Source organism: Mytilus trossulus, chromosome 8, assembly GCF_036588685.1.
Source record: "Mytilus trossulus isolate FHL-02 chromosome 8, PNRI_Mtr1.1.1.hap1, whole genome shotgun sequence".
NCBI classification, from domain to species: Eukaryota; Metazoa; Mollusca; class Bivalvia; order Mytilida; family Mytilidae; genus Mytilus; species Mytilus trossulus.
Genome location: NC_086380.1, coordinates 44,874,863 through 44,896,116, shown reverse-complemented (window position 1 = coordinate 44,896,116; position 21,254 = coordinate 44,874,863). Strand labels below are relative to the sequence as shown.

The 21,254-nt window shown below is 30.8% G+C and overlaps 1 protein-coding gene across 1 annotated transcript; it reads left to right on the top strand.

Moving 5' to 3' along the window:
- Positions 1-12,454: 12,454 nt before the first annotated feature.
- On the top strand, positions 12,455-20,894 carry LOC134681936 (uncharacterized). Its single transcript, XM_063541562.1, has 5 exons — positions 12,455-12,607; positions 13,732-13,850; positions 14,682-14,787; positions 15,073-15,176; positions 19,633-20,894. The coding sequence occupies exons 1-5, from the start codon at positions 12,478-12,480 to the stop codon at positions 19,900-19,902; spliced, it is 729 nt and encodes a 242-aa protein (XP_063397632.1). The 5' UTR covers positions 12,455-12,477; the 3' UTR covers positions 19,903-20,894.
- Positions 20,895-21,254: the final 360 nt, after the last annotated feature.

The window sequence follows — 21,254 nt, the reverse complement described above, 5'->3', positions numbered from 1 at the left end:
ATATCTGGATATCAATGTCAATAGAAACCCATCGTAACTTAATTGAACAAAAATGAAACATAACAATAGATAACCTACTGTCTTTAATGATAAACATATGTTCATGCTCCTTGCGAATTCAAAATCTAATTAAAATTAAATATTTCAATTGCTCTGATTTTGGTATGTCGAGAGTTTTATTTTAATTAAACTTCATAAATATGTGTACTTCATTTTAGTGCAATTGATATACCCCTAACTGTTTTCTGTAACACAAGATTTAAATTAAATGTTTTTTTTACAGGTTTATAACAGAGGGATGACATTATTAAGTACATTAAAAGAACCCACCTTAGTAATACATAGTGAAGGTAAGCAGATAAAATTGAATTCCTTTGTTATCTAACTTGGGGGGAAAACAGTTATTGAACCAATATCATACAACGTTCATTATAAATAGTACTGATTAATTAAATTTTAAAAATGGTAAAACCTCTAAAAATACTGCCAATATTTCAAAATAAAAGTTACATATTGCTGACAAATATTGGTTGATTCTTCGCAAAAAAAAATGTCTATTATGGTATGTTTTTTAGATTTTGTTATGCCCTCACCTTAAGTGGGAGCATTAAGTTTTAACCTTGTATGTCTGTAAGTCTGTAATTCCCGTAAAATTGATTTCTGTTCTCTAACTTGAGTTTGTCTCAATTAAATGTTATTAAACTTATACACAAACTAGAACACACCCGTGATATCGCGGGTCCGTGACTGAATTAAGGTATATAACTATGCGCAAGCCTTATTTTAGTATTAGTATTGTCATCTGATAAAGGCATGCCGATTATAAGATACACAGTTTTTCTCTGCTTTCAAATCTTTCTGTTTGAACCCGTCGAACTGGAACTTATCAATAATTGGTAATATTAATTATTTGGAAAACAAAAGGTCCTGGAATGGAGTATTTTTTAATCAACAACATTTTCCTATATTAGTTATAAATAAAGATGAATTCTTTGATTCGCTGTTTTACGTCATGTATGCCCACTAACAAATTGAAAACTGTTCCTCATTTTTAGTCTTGTTATCTTAGAGAGTCTTACTGATTAAAATACTACACTATGATAGGTAATCCTGTGATTATGACCCGTGTATATAGCATATTAACCCTGAATACACCGTTTGGTGGTGCCCCTGTTAGATGCGGAACGTACAGATAAGGTAATAGGAAACAGGTGAATATACTATTGGTATCGGTATCGGATTCGATCCGGAACTTGTTAATTATTGGCAACATTAATTACGTGGAAAACAAAAGGGCCTGGAGTGGTGTAATTTTCAATCTACACCTTTGTACTATATTAGTGATATATAAAGTTGAATTCTTTGATTCGTCGTGTTTACGTGATGACGGCTGATAAATTGGACTTCGTAATTTTAGTATTATAGATACTTATGACCACAAAACACAGATCAAGTTCAAATTTGGGGTGAGTCACTTTTACCTTTCTAGAATTACGCTCTCTTTCAAATTGCTGAATTTTATGTTTCTGTTCTCTATTACTTGAATTTTAATCAACCAAATGTGATGAATCGTTTACACAATGCTGTGAATAATGAAAAATGATGTAAATATGAAAGAATAAAGAAATGAATGGCCCGCAATATAGACTCTCATAAGTCTGCAAAAAGATTGTTGCAATGTCATTAATGATCTCTATAAGTCCTTATCAAATAATGCAACAGTAGTATAACACAACTGAACAGTCGTATATCAATTGAGAGAAAACAAAACTGGGTTACAAAGTAAAACTGAGGAAAGCACATCAACTTTTAGAGGAAAACAATGAAACAACAGAAACACTGAAGTGGAATAAAAAAACAAACGACAATGCAACATACATTCAAACAAACTATTAAATAACAACGGCCATATTCCTGACTTGATACAGGACATTTTCAGAAAATATGGTGGGTTGAACCTGGTTTTGCGGCTAGCCAAATCTTACGCTTTAAGACACAGTTTAATATACTGATAAAATGACAACATTACATGACAGGAATACAGTACAAATAAATAAGAATACAAGAATACAGAGGACAGAGAAATACATAAATAAATAATATAATAGTACATTTCGACATGTTCACCACAGGATAACAACGAACACCTAAAATTAATTTAGGACAGTACACAAAGCAGCATTATAGAATTACTAACTGTATGTCACACCAATTAAATATCCACTTCACAAAAAGTGACTTTATACAGGGAAATTTCTAAAAATTAAATATGAATTGAGATTTTGTTCGTAATTATGTTATTTGATGTATTTTAAAATAATTACAATAATGTTAATATAGAATTGTGTGGTTTAATCAAATTATTCTTCTAACTGGATTTTGTGAAATGTGTAAAATTGAAAAAGTGTTTAATTACTTTTCATAAGATGACAACATTCAAGATGAAAACAAAGAAATAGATAACAAGTAAGAACACATTATTAATTCCCACAGTTTTCAAGATTAATTGTTAAAACTTTTAAATTTCGAACCTCATTATATTTCCTTGAGAAAATTCAACAGAAAAACATTTTATAACAAGAATGTGTCCATAGTACACGGATGCCCCACTCGCACTTTCTCATTTTCTATGTTCAGTAGACCGTGAAATTGGGGTCAAAACTTTAATTTTGAATAGAAATTAGAAAGATCATATCATAGGAAACATGTGTACTAAGTTTCAAGTTGATTGGACTTTAACTTCATCAAAAACTACCTTGACCAAAAACTTTAACCTGAACTTCACACTATCATTTTTTTATGTTCAGTGGACCATAAAACTGGGGTCAAAACTATAATTTGGCATTCAAATTAGAAAGATCATATCATGGGGAACATGTGGACTAAGTTTCAAGTTGATTGGACCTCAACTTCTTTAAAAACTACCTTGACCAAAAACTTTAACCTGAAGCGAACGGACGCACGGACGCACACAAATGTGGAATTGGTAATTTGATTCTTTATGTGTGCAGGGTAATTTGTAATATATAAATTTTCTATCATTGTAATTAGTCTCATATTAGTATCTTAATATGGGAATGAAAATTAACAACAACAAAAAAACATGACCTTGAAAGTCAGGAATCAAGTTGAGAAACAAAATAAATGACTGTCTGCCGATGAAACAGTGTATATGTACTTATTATTAAAGATTAATTTACATCTACATTAATTTTGTAATTTCAAACCTTACTTTATTTCCATGAGAATATTTCATACAAAAAAAATTTAGTAATCTGATTCTGCATGTACGCAGGGTAATTTGTAACATATACATTTTCTAACAAAAGAACAGAATTCAATGTCTCGTTGTAACTAGTCTTATCTTGGTATTTAAATATGGGAATGAAAATTGACAAAAAAAACCAGACTTGCCCTTGAATGTTGCATCATGTTAGATACAAAACAAATAATTGTTTGTCTGCCAATGGAACAGTGTATATGTACTTGTTTAATAGTTTTTTTTTTTAACGAAAATTAGGTTATTGATTTGGCTAAACACCAAGCCAAGAAGGTGGCTGAGGTTTTTGGTGCAATAACATTAAAGCTGTTTAACCAATCCTTTTCACATTTATATATGTTGTTTTCTCATAACTAAAGGGTGGTCAGGATTGGTGTTGACCACTTCCAATTTTCAATTTAGGAGTTATGACCCTTGATTTTACAATGACTCTATAATAAATGATTTAAAAAAGCTGGGGTTTTTTTTCTTTCAAAAAGTCATTTCCGTTATATCAAAATGTGAGTCTTTTTGTTGCTTTTTTTCATATTCAAAAATATAATTCTACATCTTCCTGTATATGGTGTTTTATGAACTAATAATTTATTTGTGAGGTTGTTTTATGGTCACACAGTGCAAACATACTGCTTATGAGTACACAATTGACAACTTACCTTTTTACACACAAAAAACTAAGATTAAAAAAGATGATATGAATTCAATTAGATATTTAGTACAGAGTTTTAAGATTTTATAATTTAAACAGCTTTTAATTTGAAAGCAATGAAGGTGAAGGTTACATTACTTAATCAGCTAAAACCATGATTAATTTTTTATGTATAAAAAATAAAGGTCAGGGCTACATGATTCAAACACTTCCTTATGTGTTTGACATTTAAAAAAAAACAAAGATCAAGACTTCATGTATTAGATGTAAGCTTCTTAAAGATTATAGAAGTAATAAATAAATATTTTATCTTTTTCTTGTTCTAAAAAGGGCAATTAGTCTTGATAAAACAGAAACAGTGTCATTGTCTCCAATTGTCCCAGATGCAGACGTATCACATTTAGAAGCTGGTTTGTAGTTATGGATTTGGAATAAAATCGTTCTTGCATCTATCATGTCTTTTTTTCTGTCATTAAATTGAAACCTTAAGTTTATCATTTCTTTGGTAAATGGGAATATGAATTGCTGTTCTATCTTGTCTTTTTCTGGTTTTATTCCCAAAATCTTAACTTTTTACTAAAAAATGATTACATTCCTATATAATTCCAAAAGAAATGAAGCATGGCCATACTTCCAAATATAGGGGAGACCATTTGAATCTGGTAGTTGTAAGTAAGATATGGTATCAGAATGTCATCAAACAGTAAACATGAGACCATCAAACATCTGCATTGATCAAAGTCTAGAAAAGTAATGAATCAGAGACTACTAAACATCCACAGTCAAGACCCAATTTCTGAAAATGACAAAAAATATAGTATGATACATAACAAAAGTCAACCATTGTCATAGTTCTCAATATTGGACCAAGGATCGTCAATTATATTCAACATGTATTAAAAATATTATTCTCAGATTGCATCCTGTGAAATTTCATAACGGATAACACACTTAAAATATTTGAAAATGAAATAAGAAATTTTGTCCAGCAACTAAATCAATTGAAGTTTATCTTGTCCTGATTGATTTTAAAAAGTCAGTCTGAGAATTTTCAAAAAGAAAACTAGATTAATCACTATTCAATGCCATTTTATTTAAAACAAAAATATGTCAATTTTACTATTGAATGATTGAAAGGTAATTTTGTATAATGACCACGCACGTTTATCTTTTATTATCAGAAAATAGTCTTTTAGGGTTTTTTCACCACAAAAGGCTTCTTAAAGGGCACACTTATCATTCAAAGCATGAATTATTAAAAAGATATTCAGGTATATTGTGATATATATACATATACACAAACATTTTTTATGGCCAAACTATGACGATGGTAATCTATATTTTAGGTATGAGGATATTGCTCCAGGTAGCCAGTCTAGCTTCAATGATAAAGTTAGTAACTCAGTCCACCATTCAACTGAAGGCTTAAAGATCATGTTACACATGTCCGACATTAAACTTTTGGATACAACATATTTTACCAATGACAATGATTTACCAGAAAATTTCTGAAATGAAGATTTCTGTAAAGTTCAGTTTAGTGAAGATTTGTGGACAGATTTGGATAATTGGAATAAAAAAATGTCACATAAGCTTTTGTCATCATCAATCAATGAAGCCTATTTTTGAAATCTCAATAATATATTATCATATAACTGACTTATGACTGGAGTTTTTGGGGGGAAAGGAAGAAAATTTGTCATATAACTGACTTATAACTGGATTTTTTGGGGGAAAAGGAATAAAAAAAAAGTTTTCCAATGATTTTGATGTGCATAGATAACTGTTATCCCTTTATTGCATTGATTGTAAACTTCATTTTTCTTTGGCTAGTAAATGCTCTGACCTGTACCAGAATAACCTATCTCAAATAAGGTAACATGTTGCAAAATTATTTACACCAGTGTCAAAAGTTGGTAATATGAAAACAGCTATTTCTTAAATATGAGATATTAAAACTGAGCTATTGCTTACACTTGGTCTCCTCTTTCATAATTTGTAGTTACTTGCTTAGCGTAACATTTTTCCAAAGATCTCCAAACCTGCTGTTAAAATGTTTACCAATCTTTTCTTATGGTACATGATTGTTGTTTTGGAAGTTAATGTAAAATAATCAATTAAATGTAAGTTTGTCGAGTAAAATCGCCACCATAGTTTTAGAACATTAATTTAGGACAAAAATGCAATTAATTGTCCCATATTGAAAATCATTGTATAAACAGAAATTCTGCTGGTTTACAGTTGTTCAAATTTTCAAGTCTACCTCTTACAGGTACTCTTCTAATTTTTAACAAAATAATCAGAATCAGATTCCTCTGTGCATTTGTTGATCAATTTTAGAGTTTTTGCCATCTTCCTTAAAACAATACTGCGAAGAAAAAAAATGATCTGTAACACAAGATCATATACTAATATGATTGAAACCATCTGTTCTATAAAGGAGTTAAACCCAATTGATCAGTATTATTAGTTACATAGCGTGTTAGTGACCTAATACTGTATATATGGGGTGAGAGCGAAGCTCGAATCCCCATTCGGAATTTACTGACCCCATATATACCGTATTAGGTCACTAGCACACTATGTAACAAATATATCTTACCAACTATCTTAACGTGTAAAATTTTCGACTAGTGACCTATCAGAATGAGCAAGTCTTCAGTACAGTTAGCATTAACATGATTAAGAAACTACTTCCTTTGATCCTAAAAAACAGATGCCAACAATGACAACTTGTTAGATTTAAATGTGTTTTATGAATTTATTTCACTTTATCATCACTTTCTTCGTTTGTTGAAACTTTTAAGATTTTTTCTCAGTACTGTTTTGTTTTTCTAAAGGGACTCCACTACTAACCGTTTATGAAATAAGCCCCGCCTCCCAACTAATCTAATATTACATATACACGGTTTCCACGAGGACGCTTTTAACCAATCATACTCCTACAAATATATAGGAGGTAAGATAAAAGTCTTTGCCTTGTTCTAGTATCTTGAAACTCATTTTTAAAAACAGCAAAATAGATCCACAGAAAGGCCAATATTACTGAAAAAACAACTCATTAAATTAGTAATTACCCTTGAATGACAATTTCTTACTAATTTTTTCAATATTTTATCTTGATAATCACTACTGATAAACAACAAACAGGATTAAGCATACACATTCATTTACATATATATTACTTGTCTTAGGGAGGGATAAATCCTACTTTGTAAAGAATCACTCTGATTCAAACAAAAAATTCTCTGAAACCGATATTATCAAGATGGATTGACAACATATTTGTTACGTTCGGAGGACGTGTTTTTCAACAGACTGTCGGCATCCCAATGGGAACAAACTGTGCCCCTCTACTTGCTGACTTGTTTCTTTATTATTATGAGGCTGACTTCATGCAGGAACTTCTTAGGAAGAAAGATAAGAAGTTAGCAATATCCTTTAACTCTACTTTCCGCTATATAGATGACGTTCTTTCACTAAACAATTCAAAATTTGGTGACTATGTGGAACGCATCTATCCCATCGAATTGGAGATAAAGGATACTACAGATAGAGTTAAGTCAGCTTCATATCTTGACTTACATCTAGAAATTGACAATGAGGGTCGGTTGAAGACAAAACTTTACGACAAAAGAGATGATTTCAGCTTTCTAATTGTGAACTTTCCATTTCTAAGTAGCAACATTCCAGCAGCACCTGCATACGGGGTATATATCTCTCAATTGATACGATATTCCCGTGCTTGCATTTCCTATCATGATTTTCTTGATAGAGGGTTACTGCTCACAAGGAAGCTTTTAAATCAAGAGTTCCAAATGGTGAAGTTGAAATCATCCCTTCGTAAATTTTGTTTTTTGATTTTGCCATGTGATTATGGACTTTCCAAATTGATTTTCCTCTGAGTTCAGTATTTTTGTGATTTTACTTTTTACGGACGCCATCACGAGTTGGTTGACCGTTATGGAATAACCATTTCACAAATGATATCGGATATGTTCCGTACGTCGTAACTACAATCACCTTCCCTTTCATGAATTTGACCTACCGAATTAGACTATTTACCGGATTTGTAATCACATAAGCAACACGACGGGTGCTGCATGTGGAGCAGGATCTGCTTACCCTTCCGGAGCACATGAGATCACCCCTAGTTTTTGGTGGGGTTCGTGTTGTTTATTCTTTAGTTTTCTATGTTGTGTCATGTGTACTATTGTTTTTCTGTTTGTCTTTTTCATTTTTAGCCATGGCGTTGTCAGTTTGTTTTAGATTTATGAGTTTGACTGTCCCTTTGGTATCTTTCGTCCCTCTTTTACAATGATGAGAAACAATAAAATACCTAGCAAAATGAGATCTGAAAATTATTTCATTGGGTGTTAAAATTTTGCCAAATAACTTTATTTCAGCAATTATGAAAGATAGACAGAAATTTGAGAGTTTCAAAATGTTCAGCATAGCAAGATCTACAAAAAGTCTACATGACCAAAATTGTCAGTTGACCTCTAATAGGATTTAAGACTCTTCAATTGTTTCAACTTTTTTCTTCTTCATTTTAGTCAATCCTATGACTTTTGTTGCAGAGAATTAGACATAGGAACAGTGATCTGTCAGCAGAGTGGCCGTGTAGAAAGCTTTATATTTTAGAAGGTGAAAAACCTGGATGCTTCATTCTTTGTTTATAGATTCCTTATATTATGAAGTGTCAGTCTGTCATATTTATATATAAAAAAGTATGGCATAGTTGCCAATGAGACAACTCTATACAAGAAACCAAAATGATACAGAAGATAACAACTATAGGTCACCCGAATGGCCTTCAACACTAAGTAAAGCCCATACCGCATAGTCATATATCAAACGAGAAAACTAACAGCCTAATTTATGTACAAAAATGTAACGAAAAACAAATATGTAGCACATTAACAAACGACAACCACTGAATAACAGTGTCATGACTTTGGACAGGCACATACATACATTTTAGAATGTGGCTTGGTTTAACATGTTAGTGGGATTCCAAACTGTCCCTAACCTGGGACAGTGGTGTAACAGTACAACATAAGAACGAACTATAAAAATCAGTTGAAAAAGGCTGAATTCATCTAACTGAAAAAGAGTGAACCTGACCTGGTATATGTCCATGACCTCATTTGCTTAGTTTTCTCACTATGGATAAATATATATGTACTTAGTATGAGTGTACATTGTACCTTTCAATGTTCTCATGCCCATCAGACCGTTTTATTTGACCTTGACCTCATTTCATGGATCAGTGAACAGGTATTTTTTTCGTGTTCAAGTCCATATATATTTGATACTATAAGCAAATTTAATGTCTACTTTATTTGTTGTATGGAATGATTGTAAGGTGTACATGTCCAACTGAAAAGTACTATATGAACTTGACCTAATTTTCATGGTTCAGTGGTTAGTTTTTGTGTTTTGTCGTTTTTCTAATACAATATGCAATAGGTCAACTATATTTAGTGTATGGAAATATTTTATGATGTACTTGCCAGTCTTGTTCAAGTCCATATATTAGTTACTATAAACAAACAGTCTACTATATTTGGTGTATGGAATGAAAGTAAGGTGTAAATGTCCAACTGACAGGTTTTATTTGATCTTGAACTCATTTTCATGGTTCATCCCTGAGTGTTTGGTTTTTTGTGTTTTGGTATGTTTTTCTAAAACCATATTAAGTGATATGTCTGTCTGCCAGGTATCATTTGACCTTGACCTCATTTTCATGGTTCAGTAGTCAATATTAAGTTTTAATGTTTAAGTTTGTTTCTTATAAACTATAAGCAACAGGTAAACCAAATTTAATGCATAGATTGATTGTAAGGTGGGCATGTCTGCCTGTCATTGTTTATCTAAACCTTGACCATATTTTCAGGGTTCATTGGTGAATGTTAAGTTTTCTGGTTTAGTTTAATTCTAAGAAACTAAGCATAAGGTCAACTATACTTGGTGTTGAGAAGGATTGTAAGGTGTACAAGCATTTCCTGTTTTGTTTGTCTGACCTTTACCTTATTTCTTGGATCATGTTAAGACTCAATGTGAACAATTTATCAAACTATATGTTACTGGTTAAGATTATGTGATACTTGTAGTGAAGTTTCGCATTCAGGACTTTCAACTTAAAATCAATGGCCAGAAAGCAGGCGAGACATTTCAGCATGTTCACTCTTGAAAACAGATGTTTACAGTTTTGCAAAAACTATAATAGACAGAGAGATTTTAAATAGCACGTAACAAACATGCATTAATAAACATTAAACAGCCAAATATCATCGATACAAGATCTACAAAAATATCCAGCTTAGTTATTTAGAATCTTAGGAGCCTCTTGTTTAGTTGTTAATAGAACAAGTATACAAATCCATTTTATTTCATTTGTCAATAATGTATAGGAACCCTAGATCAGTTATGTATTTTTATGTCAAATTATTTCAAGACAACTATAATTTAAGGGAGAAATTAGAGGCAACAGTAGTTATATTAACTCGTCAGTAGATTTGGAATAGACCAATCAAGCTGTCTCTAGCGAGATGAGACCGAGAGCAAAAGTTCAACCGTGTTGTCAGTTAAAATGTGTACTTTTATATCTATTGAAATAATGCTGAATAAGTATTCTATGACATGGTATAGCTTTAATTAAACTATTATATTTTCGTCTTTTAATAAGCTGAACATGTTCCTCTTTTGATAGTAATATAAAAAAGACTAAAGATTGCAAACTCAAAAGCTGAAAACAATATAACCATGAAAGGAAAAATGACGAAAAGACAACAACTCATTACAAAGACAATTTAGATTCAGCAATATGCACCCTACCAAAAATCGGCATTTCAGGTGCTCCTGTAGTATCTATATAGGTGTTAGACAACCAATTAAAAATCCGATCTGCATGTTCAACCAAATTTTGCAATTTTCACAGTTATCTAAATATTTCATCTTAAGATTAACTTCATAGAAACCAGGAATATCCTGAATTGTACATATATCATCTTTCTTTATGCAAATTTTCAACCTACCTATAAAGTCGTATAAGAAAAACGTGACCCTGGGAACATAGGTGCTACCAATTTGAAAATAACTCCTACTTTTCTGTAAATCTTAAATTAGTATACCATAGAGCACATTTAACCTGATTTTTTTTATGCTAACTCATAGACATGTAAATTTTGGCTCAAAATGTTATAAATATATTTTTCTTTCACAATAATTTTCTTCAAATTTTTTGGTTAGTTTAAGTAAACAATGACATTAAAAGCACTATTTTGTGTCAGAGAAGGGATACGTTCAAAATTAGAGAAATTAATTGGTGTTTTGACATCTAAAGTGTCACAAACTATTCTCTCGAAGGGCAATCTTACACGCTGAAAATACGTCTAACCTAGCAATGAAAGAATCTGTGCATCAACACTATAGAATTGTGGCCCAGAATTGTTTAGGATGTACTTAGGTGGGGTTTTGAAATTAGTGTCAAATGTACGGACTCCTTGGTGTTTTCCATATTATGATACAATGTAAAATATTTTGCCCCATAACACCTATTAACTTTTAACATAAGACTAAATAGCCCATAAAAGGTCGTGTGACAAAATTTAAGCAGATTATTGATTTAAGACCCAAGTAATATCAAAGCAAATATAAGGTAAAGGTCCGAGTCAGCCTTTTCCCACCATATTTTATGAATCAAATATATCGAAAAGGAGATCGAAGACCCATCAATATGTTTAGTTTATTTTGATCCTTAGCTAATACTCTTTCAGCTTAAAGTATTGATTTTGAAATCTTGATTTGTTTAATCTTACCTCAGATCATTTAAGCTACATTCTTAATATGTGACCTGGTGTACGACCATTAACCAATTTTTCACTTATTTTTTCAGTGACTATGGACCCTTCTTTATGTCTCTCGAGATCGTATCCATTTTAGAAAATCTCTGAACTTGGTAACGCGTATCTAAGTTATGGACATCACTATATAATTCTCCCAACTGAAACGTTACAATTATCACAAATACTCAATTATTCAATGTATCCGTTTGCCAGTTTTTTAATTGCTAATTTTCATGATAGGGCTTGTCGGAAATTAAATAAGATCTTATATATAAATTTTTATGATTTTTATGAAGCATACTTTAATGGAAGCAAACTTGTATTTTTAAGTTTTCCTGATATTGGTCACTTGAAATTGACATTGTTTAAAAAAAAAATTATTCCACATTCTTTCTGTGTGATATTGTGATTGTTGATTCCCTTATAAGTGTTTACGGATTTCTGTCTCGTTAATACAACATCTCCTTTTATTTATATATATTACCCACACATGTTTATTTTAATACCAATCCTTTAAATCATTAATTCACCTTATGGTATGTGGTTTGTTGTTTAGTAAAGATGGACAAGTCATTTGCTGGAGGTTGTTTACAAGAAACGTAATACAGAGGTTTATTAATGTTTTTATGTTTTTAGCATTAAGGGCATTTTATGCACATTTTTGATTGTATACTCATACGTACCTAAATACACTATTAAATATGTCGTCCTTACTTCAGCCACTATCCGTCTTTGTGAATTTATTTCTTTTCCTTACTATAGTTTCTCAAATTCTAGGATGCATACCGACATATCTTCATTCTCAGAGCAAATTCTGCCATTCAGATTTCGGTACGATATTTTTATTTAATATTGAACGGTTACTGAAAACATTGTATAACAAAATGATCATTTTTTTTTAAAGAGTCACACGGTGGTATAATTGCCATTGAGACAGCTACTCGTACAGTGTGTAGATCAAAGGATGAAGATCTGAACAATTTATCTGCACCTATTGTGGTGACGAAAAACAATGGAGACTAACGAACTATTACCTTACATGCAGGTTATTCTAACAGCAAAATGAGGATATGTCCAATCCGTTCATGTCATAAATTTTTTTATGTCTATTTTGTATGAACAAAATCTTTCAAATATTTTTTTTCTTTTTGAAATTAAATGAAAATATTAATGAGATTTCCGAGGGGATTTTTTATGTATTCAAAACACAATTTGCAACATAGATATGATTAAACCGCAGAAATTTAATATAAACGATTTTCCTTAAATTACCAGAACAAAACCCTGTTGCATAATAAGTTTCCTAAACTAAAATTAAAATAAATTGTTTATGACAGTAAAAAATAATTCAGAGACAATAAGGCTTAGAAATGCACATGGTGCATGCGAAAATAGAATTGATTTGATGCATAATATGGATTTTTATTCATTCATATGCTTTATAGGTTTCTACTGCAATTATTTAGTACATGCATGTATATTTAAGGTTTTGAAAATACATGTACAAGTACATCGTTTGTTAAACAAGACTGGTGATACTTAACGAAATGTATCCTGGTACACAAATTATTCTGCAATTTGACTGCTTTGAAATAATAATGATTAAATTCCAAATAATTAAAAAAGAATATGATGTTAGGCACAGAAAAATCATGATTACTGATTGTAATATATGAAAATTGCAAGATAGTTGACGCAATACATTATATCTATTAAAAAAAAAGATGTGGTATGATTGCCAGTGAGACAACTCTCCACAAGAGACCAAAATGACACAGAAATTAAAATTTATAGGTCAGCATACGGCCTTCAACAATAAGCAAAGCCAATATCGCATAGTAAGCTATAAAAGGCCCGAAATGACCATATAAAACATTTCAAACGAGAAAACTAATGGCATTATTTATGTACAAAAAATGAAAGGAAAATTTATAGATATGAAATGTATGTTGTAGTATTTGAGGCACGTGTTATAAAGTGGACAAATACAGATTCTGAAAACGCGACATATGAAGAGCGCTTGGAAAATATGGAGAACAGAACATACAAAGTTGATATACTACATACTTATAAGGTATCTTTTGTTTATATACCTTATATGTAAATAATGTTTTATAAATTTTCGTGCCTCCAGAAACGCTTTTCTTGGTATACCTTCACAAGAAACACAGAAAAAAAATAATACTTGAAAGTAAAAACAAGCCAACTTCGGCTGAGGGATTTGGAACCTTAGTTTCTTAATAATTTCTTGATTTGTCAACAGAGAAGTCAAGCAAAGAACATAAGATCGTATGGTATGATTCCCAATGAGACCACTTGAGACCAACTGACATAGAACAAATAACTGTAATAGGTCACCGTGCATTCTTCAACCGTGAATGAGCAAAACCCACACCACAAAACCCATTCCGGAGAGTATGTTACAAATCATGTCAATTTAAACTTTACTGACCGCTGTTAATCGTTCAGTTTATGAAACGATATTTTGCTAAACGATCGTCTGTTAAAAACTCTATAAAAATCACTCTAGGGATCAGAGAAAACACACCGAATTGGACTGGTGACCCTTACATTTAGCTTCAAAACGTAATAAAAATATAAATCAGGCAATCTTATTATCTTTAGAGTATTTGCATATAAATTTCAACATGACAACGAACGAATGGTTTTTATACAAAAATGTAGCGCTATATCTTGTCAAAAAGCTACCATGCAGATATATCAGAAAAGACGTACATTTCTGGTTAGATAGTGCAACAGTGATGCATTTCAAAATGAAAGAACGTCAACTGAATGTAGGACCAGACACAAAAAAAGACCCTTATTAGAAAGACAATTTTGTTTTGTATACAACATAAAAGAAAACAGGAAACATTATGTATACGATATTCTTTTTTAAACATAGAATGGATCAAGTCTCCTCAAGAACTTCAGTGGATCCATAAGATGTTTTGGTGTTTGTGAACACTTTAATCAGAGTATGGAACCCAGTAAAAAGTACCTAATATATGGTATGTATGATCAAAACAATTCACGAGGTTAGTTTGATTAAACACAAATTGGAGATAAGTATGCTAGCATTTGTAACATGAGACACTTGTCTACCACGAAACATATAGATAAGATCAATATTGCATAAAGTTCAGGTGAAATGGTAAAACCCCATTTCTTTCTTGATATTCATTTCTTAATGTTTTGTACAACTACGACAAATCGTATGCATATCCTATCATTATATTTCTACGTAGAGAGTTGTTGTCTTATTTAGACAGTAGTAAATGAGGATTTATTTTCAGCAAACAAAGATAACTCAACGGATGTTCCTGTACTATATGAATACACAGAGCCCTTATCAGAAGATGTTCGGCACATTACACATTTTTATGATTGCAGCTGTCAGGTAGGAACACCGATAATTAGGGATGCCTTTTGTTTTGTACACAATTTTATTTTTTTATAAGGAAGAATGTTGTATACAAGTGTGGACAGAGATCAGTGTGGATGGTAATTTCTAAACTATTTTTTTAGTATTTTTTCTTCACTGAGCATTGCTTGTGCGACACCATATATTCTATGATCCTTTTCCATTTTCCCCTCACAGAGTCCTGTATTAGCCAGTGACAGCCCGATAGGATTTTATAATAAGTATTATCATTCTCGGAATCAAAAGTAAAATTATAAAGAGATATACACAAATAGATTAAAACACCTAGTATAAAACTTAAGTAAAATGTAAAATACAGAAAACAAGTGGTTACCCAGAAAATTTTAAGCATTTATTAATTATTCGTATAAATTTGCACATCATATATGGTCTGCACACAAAATAATACTTGTATAGCGTTTGTCTACTTTCGTCTAGTACCGAAGAATTTAAACCTTATGAAATTCGTTGCCAATATTACAGGAATTACAGAAAGACAAAAACACTTTTCTCTCTGAATATTCTGCCATTAACCAATTTCTATGGAATGTTTTGGTGATTCAAAGTTCTTAAACTACAAAATGAAGCAACCTTTTTTGTGTCATTTAAAATATTTAAAGTAGGTTTCGAAATTTAGACTGTTTTTTTTTAATAATCTATATTTTTAAAAGAGCTAACGGGAAGTTCTGGAGAGTAGCATACCATGTCTTTCTGAACTGGTCAGTTAATCGTAATTTAACAGTATAATACAATCATTTTTTACTTATAAATTTGTTAATAAATTATAGTTGATAGACTACAATTATAAAGCACATTCTTACATCAAACTATGCATCCATTGAAATTATCAGTAACCAGCTGATTGTATACAGAATACAAGGACGTTTCTTTTCCTCTCCAATTACTAGCTTTGCTCAATAATTCGTAATTTGATAAATAATATCCAGTGAGAATTGATCAAATTCAAAGTCAAGAGTTGATTTGTTAAGATCACGCAGTATGTCAGAAAATTTAAGACGAACATGTGCTATAGCATGTGCTGTAACAGAGGTGTTACCCATTCCCTAGACTTCACACATGTACAGTAATATTGGCTTAACTACTGTCAAATAATTCAAGATTACATTTCAAAATGTTCAAATTATGTAACCTCCGCTTTTTAAAATATTGTTCATAAAAATTATAGCCACTGTTGCGTTCTCAGCTTATGTCTTTTCGCTGCTGTGAAAGTTCATGTTCCTAGAAATGATACTCCAAGATATACAAGTTCGATAACAACATTTAACATAATGTCAGCAGATTTAAAACTAAGATTCTGCAGTTGTTTACCTTTAGAAAAAAACGGTAATATATTATTTATATCCAATAAAAACACTGGAAATAAAGCAATTGATATATGGCTTTTGTGATTAATCTGGTTTATAATACGTATACGGCTCTGGTATAAACAAAAAGTGATGAAAGTTTAAAAAGTCACAATAACAGGTTTAAATTCATCACTAAATATCCTTTATTTCGTTTTCGATAGCGTTTTTTTTTTTAAATCCTTTATATAAAGGTGATCTTGAATTTATATGAATGTGTTTTAAATAGTTTTTCTAAAAATATCTGTTTAATCTGTTTTTCCTCTAATAGAGCGCCAACCAAAGAATGATACCCTCATTGGGTAATATTTGAAAAAAATGTCTATAGGAGATATCGAAATGTGTGTTCCAAAGGCTAAAAGTCATATTGATTTATTTAAAAAAAATAACTACCAAGAATAAATGCTATTTTTTCACTATTTATACTTGGAATGTTTACTTGTATGAAACATTATAATTATACTGTTTATGATTATTTCCAGACAAAAGTCCCAATGTAAGAACGCAAATTTATATATACCTCCAGTCCTATCCCCCAATGGCATCGGGGCAACTCCACCTGAAATAAGGCTAGCGCTTTAACTCATCAAACACCTTTTTTGAGTCAGCCATGACCATCTCACAAATGAAAACTTACAATGAAATTTACCATTATATAACACATAGTCTTTAACGGTTTGATATAGATATATAGTAAAACTATCACCGCACTGTACGTTGCAATGCTTCATTCGTACATTTAGAAACGATATTCATACTTTTGTATGTAATTTTTATGTAATGACCGGATAGACGTAAACATTCAATATCAGAATGAATTTTCATTTGATCGTAATCAAAACGGACGAGAGTCATGATTTATAATTTATATGAAATCGTACAGGTTGCGTCTATATCAAGATTAATGACGTATTCAAATATTTATGTGAATAAACTGTTAAGGATTGTAAACAGTTTGCGCCTAAAAGAAGAGAGGCAAAATATACCAAAGTGACATTCTAACTTATCAGTCAAATATCAACTGACAATACCATGGCTTAAAAAAAAAAGACCAACACACAAACAACAGTAAACATAGAAAACTAAAGACTGAGCAAAAACTATGTTTGTAATATGGCATTTTGATATGATTGCGAATATGACATGCATTTTGACAACACAGCAGCAGGCATTGATGGAAAAGATATTACGAGACACCAGTTTTCACATCTATGCTTATGAATTTCCTCTATTGCACACCAAATCTTTCTGCAAACACATAGACATTACGTTTTGACCGATATGAAATGATGTGCATTAATGTATACTTATCACACATATTAAGACTTATTGTGATGGTTTTGAATATTGAGAGTCACGATTCATAATCCATATCAAGTCGTGCAGGTATCGTATGTATTCATATTAAGGACATGTATTTAACTTGTAAAGCTAAAAACAATTTAAATCAGTCTGCGTCTAATACCTTAATAAAAAATAATAATCTGTTGATACTAATATAGTTACAATTCTACATGTCTGTAAGATTCATGCATTTTATTAACATTAAATTGACTATCTTTTTTCAGGCATGACATTTTAGAAAATGATTAGTAATTTCTTGCCTTTTTATATAACACCTGACAAGGTTAGGTCTTCTATGATTTGCCGGAAAATTCAGTTATTTTTCAAAATGTTCCGATTAAGACAATGTCTATAGCGTTAAGTATTAACCAACTGCAAGTGAAAGATAAGAATATACGTTGGCAATATTTTTTTGCAATCGAAATTGTAACTGTCTCGATGCAGTGGTAGAATGTGTATATATATATTTATGCAAAAAGTTGTGACATGATTGCCAATCAGTAACCTAGTGAACAAAGGACATACATATATTTACTTTTAAATACAGCAGTAGAAATTGACAGAGAAGATATGATTAGGTACCAGTTTTCACATAAGTAGTTACGACTTACCTCCATCTCATTATATCTTTGGCAAAGCCTTGAGATTATATATGGTTATATATGAAAACATGATTTATAGTAATCTTTACCTATCATATATATATATTAAGAAGAAATAGCAAGAGCTTCAAATATATTTTTAATATACAAAAGTTAAAGCCGTATAACCTCGGTTACATTGTTACTTGAATTAGTTTGTAAGATTTGCACATCTTAGTTCATACGTTTAAGACGAAGACAAGCATACATCATAACAATAAACATATCTGATCGATTTAATTAGATAAAATACTTTGTCAGTGTATATAATTGATGCTGCCGTGTAATTCCGGAAACCTGTGTTTTATTTGTCGTTAAGAAAGCAATAAATCAAGCTCAATATTAACACATTTATATATACCATTAAATTATGATTGTCATTCATCGCTATAAATATCCTAAAATGATTTCTGTTATTAGGTCACTATGCCTTTGTATAATTTCCATCAGTTATATGCTATGAGCTGTATTGAAAAAGAAATTTGTTATAATCCTTAACATGCATGAACTATTTGTCGTTAAGAATCAATTGTAAGGATATGTATTTATTAGTATCATTCTTAAATATTCATATACGTTACACATCTGTTCATTTAAACAAAAGTAACAGGATTTCAATTCAAATATAAAATAAGGAGATGTTTAATGATTGCTATGATTACTAATGAGACAACTATCTAATATACGCAAAATGACGTAGATATTGATAACGGTAAGCACTGTACGGCTTTCAACAATGAAGCCAACAATACAGCATAAAAAAGCTATAAAATGCCCCGATAAAGTTTTATAAAATAAGTAAAAACAAAAGAAAACATTGATTTTTTTTCAAATATGGTTAAATGCACTACGTGAGCCTTTCGAAAACTTGTTTCTGTTTAATTGGGTTTAAAACATATATAAATAAACATTTGTTTATGATAATCCGGATCGCAAGTAATTTTCATTGGATTTTCTTGAATGCAGAAAATGCAGCCTCTGCATCATTTACTTTAACTTCTTCATTTAGTTATTCGTTAAACAAAAAAAATGTTTTAGACACATACGTGTTACGGTCACATTATTTCAACATTTTTCTTGCAGATACGTGAACCTTTAACTGTGGACTCGACTAACATGACATCAATTTCATTTAATAGTTCCAAGGAGTGTATGCCTTTATATAAGCCATGTTTAATATACAGAGGATATTGTGGTCGTGATCAAAATGGCAGCTGTAGTTGGAATACATTTGGAACTTGTGATATGCAGTCAAATGATAGCGATATCAACAGTGGTGCAATCAATGATTATGGTTCCTATATGGTCGTTTTGTATCTATCATTCTTTAAATATTTCATTTTATTAATTTGAAGGAGGAAAATGTGAAATTGACATAAATGTATGTACAATTTGAGATATTTTCAACATTTAAATTATAGTTGTGTATGATCCAAACAGTAACAAAAATAATTATGCTAATTAGTGAGACAGTAATTACATTCGAAAATATTCGTTATGCACTTTTTTCAATTCCCTTTAAATTAAATGAAAAAAGTTATTTTATATATATGAAATTTAGAATGGAAAATTGGTAATACGTCCAGGAGACAATCATACAAAAGAGCAGATAACAACCTCTAATGGGTCTTCAATGCCGCGAGAAAATGCCGCACCCGGAGGTTAAACACATGTCTAGCTTTTGTATGCTTGAACGTGTGCAGCATACAAATGATTGATGAAGACAAAATTTAGCCATTTCAACATTTTCTAGATATTATAGAGGTCATCGCACTAATGAGCTGAACTACGTCCGACCTCTCTATCCAATTAGTAAACCACAAATTAGATAATAGTAATTAAGAGTACCAGGCTTATAAGATAAAATGGCAATGAAAAGGCTACACATTTATAACTTCTTTATTTGTACAAAACATTATCCACCTACACAAATATTATGTTTTATTAAATTAGAGGCAATAGTAGGTATCCGATGTTCAAAGCTTATAAATTCTTTAAGATTAAAATAAATTCAAGACAAAATTATAAAACATAAGGGAACCGCTGAAATCCCAGAGGAGCCAGTGTTTAGTTCATTTTTGTTTATTTCGTCTTTTGTAAATGAAATACGAATCGTGTGATAAAGTCATTATCCTAGTATCCATTATGAGAGAGGTTTCTTTTTTAATGCATGCATTTGGATTATATTTAATCTATTAAATTAATTTTTAATCGAAAAAGATCATTATCCAACAATGAAATTTTCATTGTTTTTCGAAAAGTGTATACACGATTGTTAACATGAAAACATGAGTAAATGTAATTATGCATATTTGATTCTTAAAAAGGACTTGAGCTAAATCTATTGACTACATTACTGAGGACAGGGGACCCTTTAACATTTATCTAAATTTGGTTATATATATTGAGTTACTTAGTTATTGTCTTTATTTGTTTTTGTTCTTGTTTTATGTCACAAACTGTAAAATATTTATGGCATTAAAACTTTGAATTGAAAAATTGAATTGATATAAATCTTGAAATTCACAAAAACAAATACTGTTGTATGCATATCAAGATTATCTATTTGAACGAATTTTGCGAAATTTTCAAAGATCACGCGATTCAAGCTGATATAAACATATGCATTCTGTTTTATCAAAATCATAATTAAAATTTACAATAACCTAGAACGTTGTATCTTCCATCATATATTTACGTTGTCT

Excerpts from the sequence above, each read along its gene's own strand:
- LOC134681936 (XM_063541562.1), top strand. The coding sequence starts at position 12,478 with ATGTCGTCCTTACTTCAGCCACTATCCGTCTTTGTGAATTTATTTCTT. Across the intron at positions 12,608-13,731 it reads ATTCTGCCATTCAGATTTCG|TATTTGAGGCACGTGTTATA; the intron begins GTACGATATTTT and ends TGTATGTTGTAG. Across the intron at positions 15,177-19,632 it reads TTTATGATTGCAGCTGTCAG|ATACGTGAACCTTTAACTGT; the intron begins GTAGGAACACCG and ends TTTTTCTTGCAG.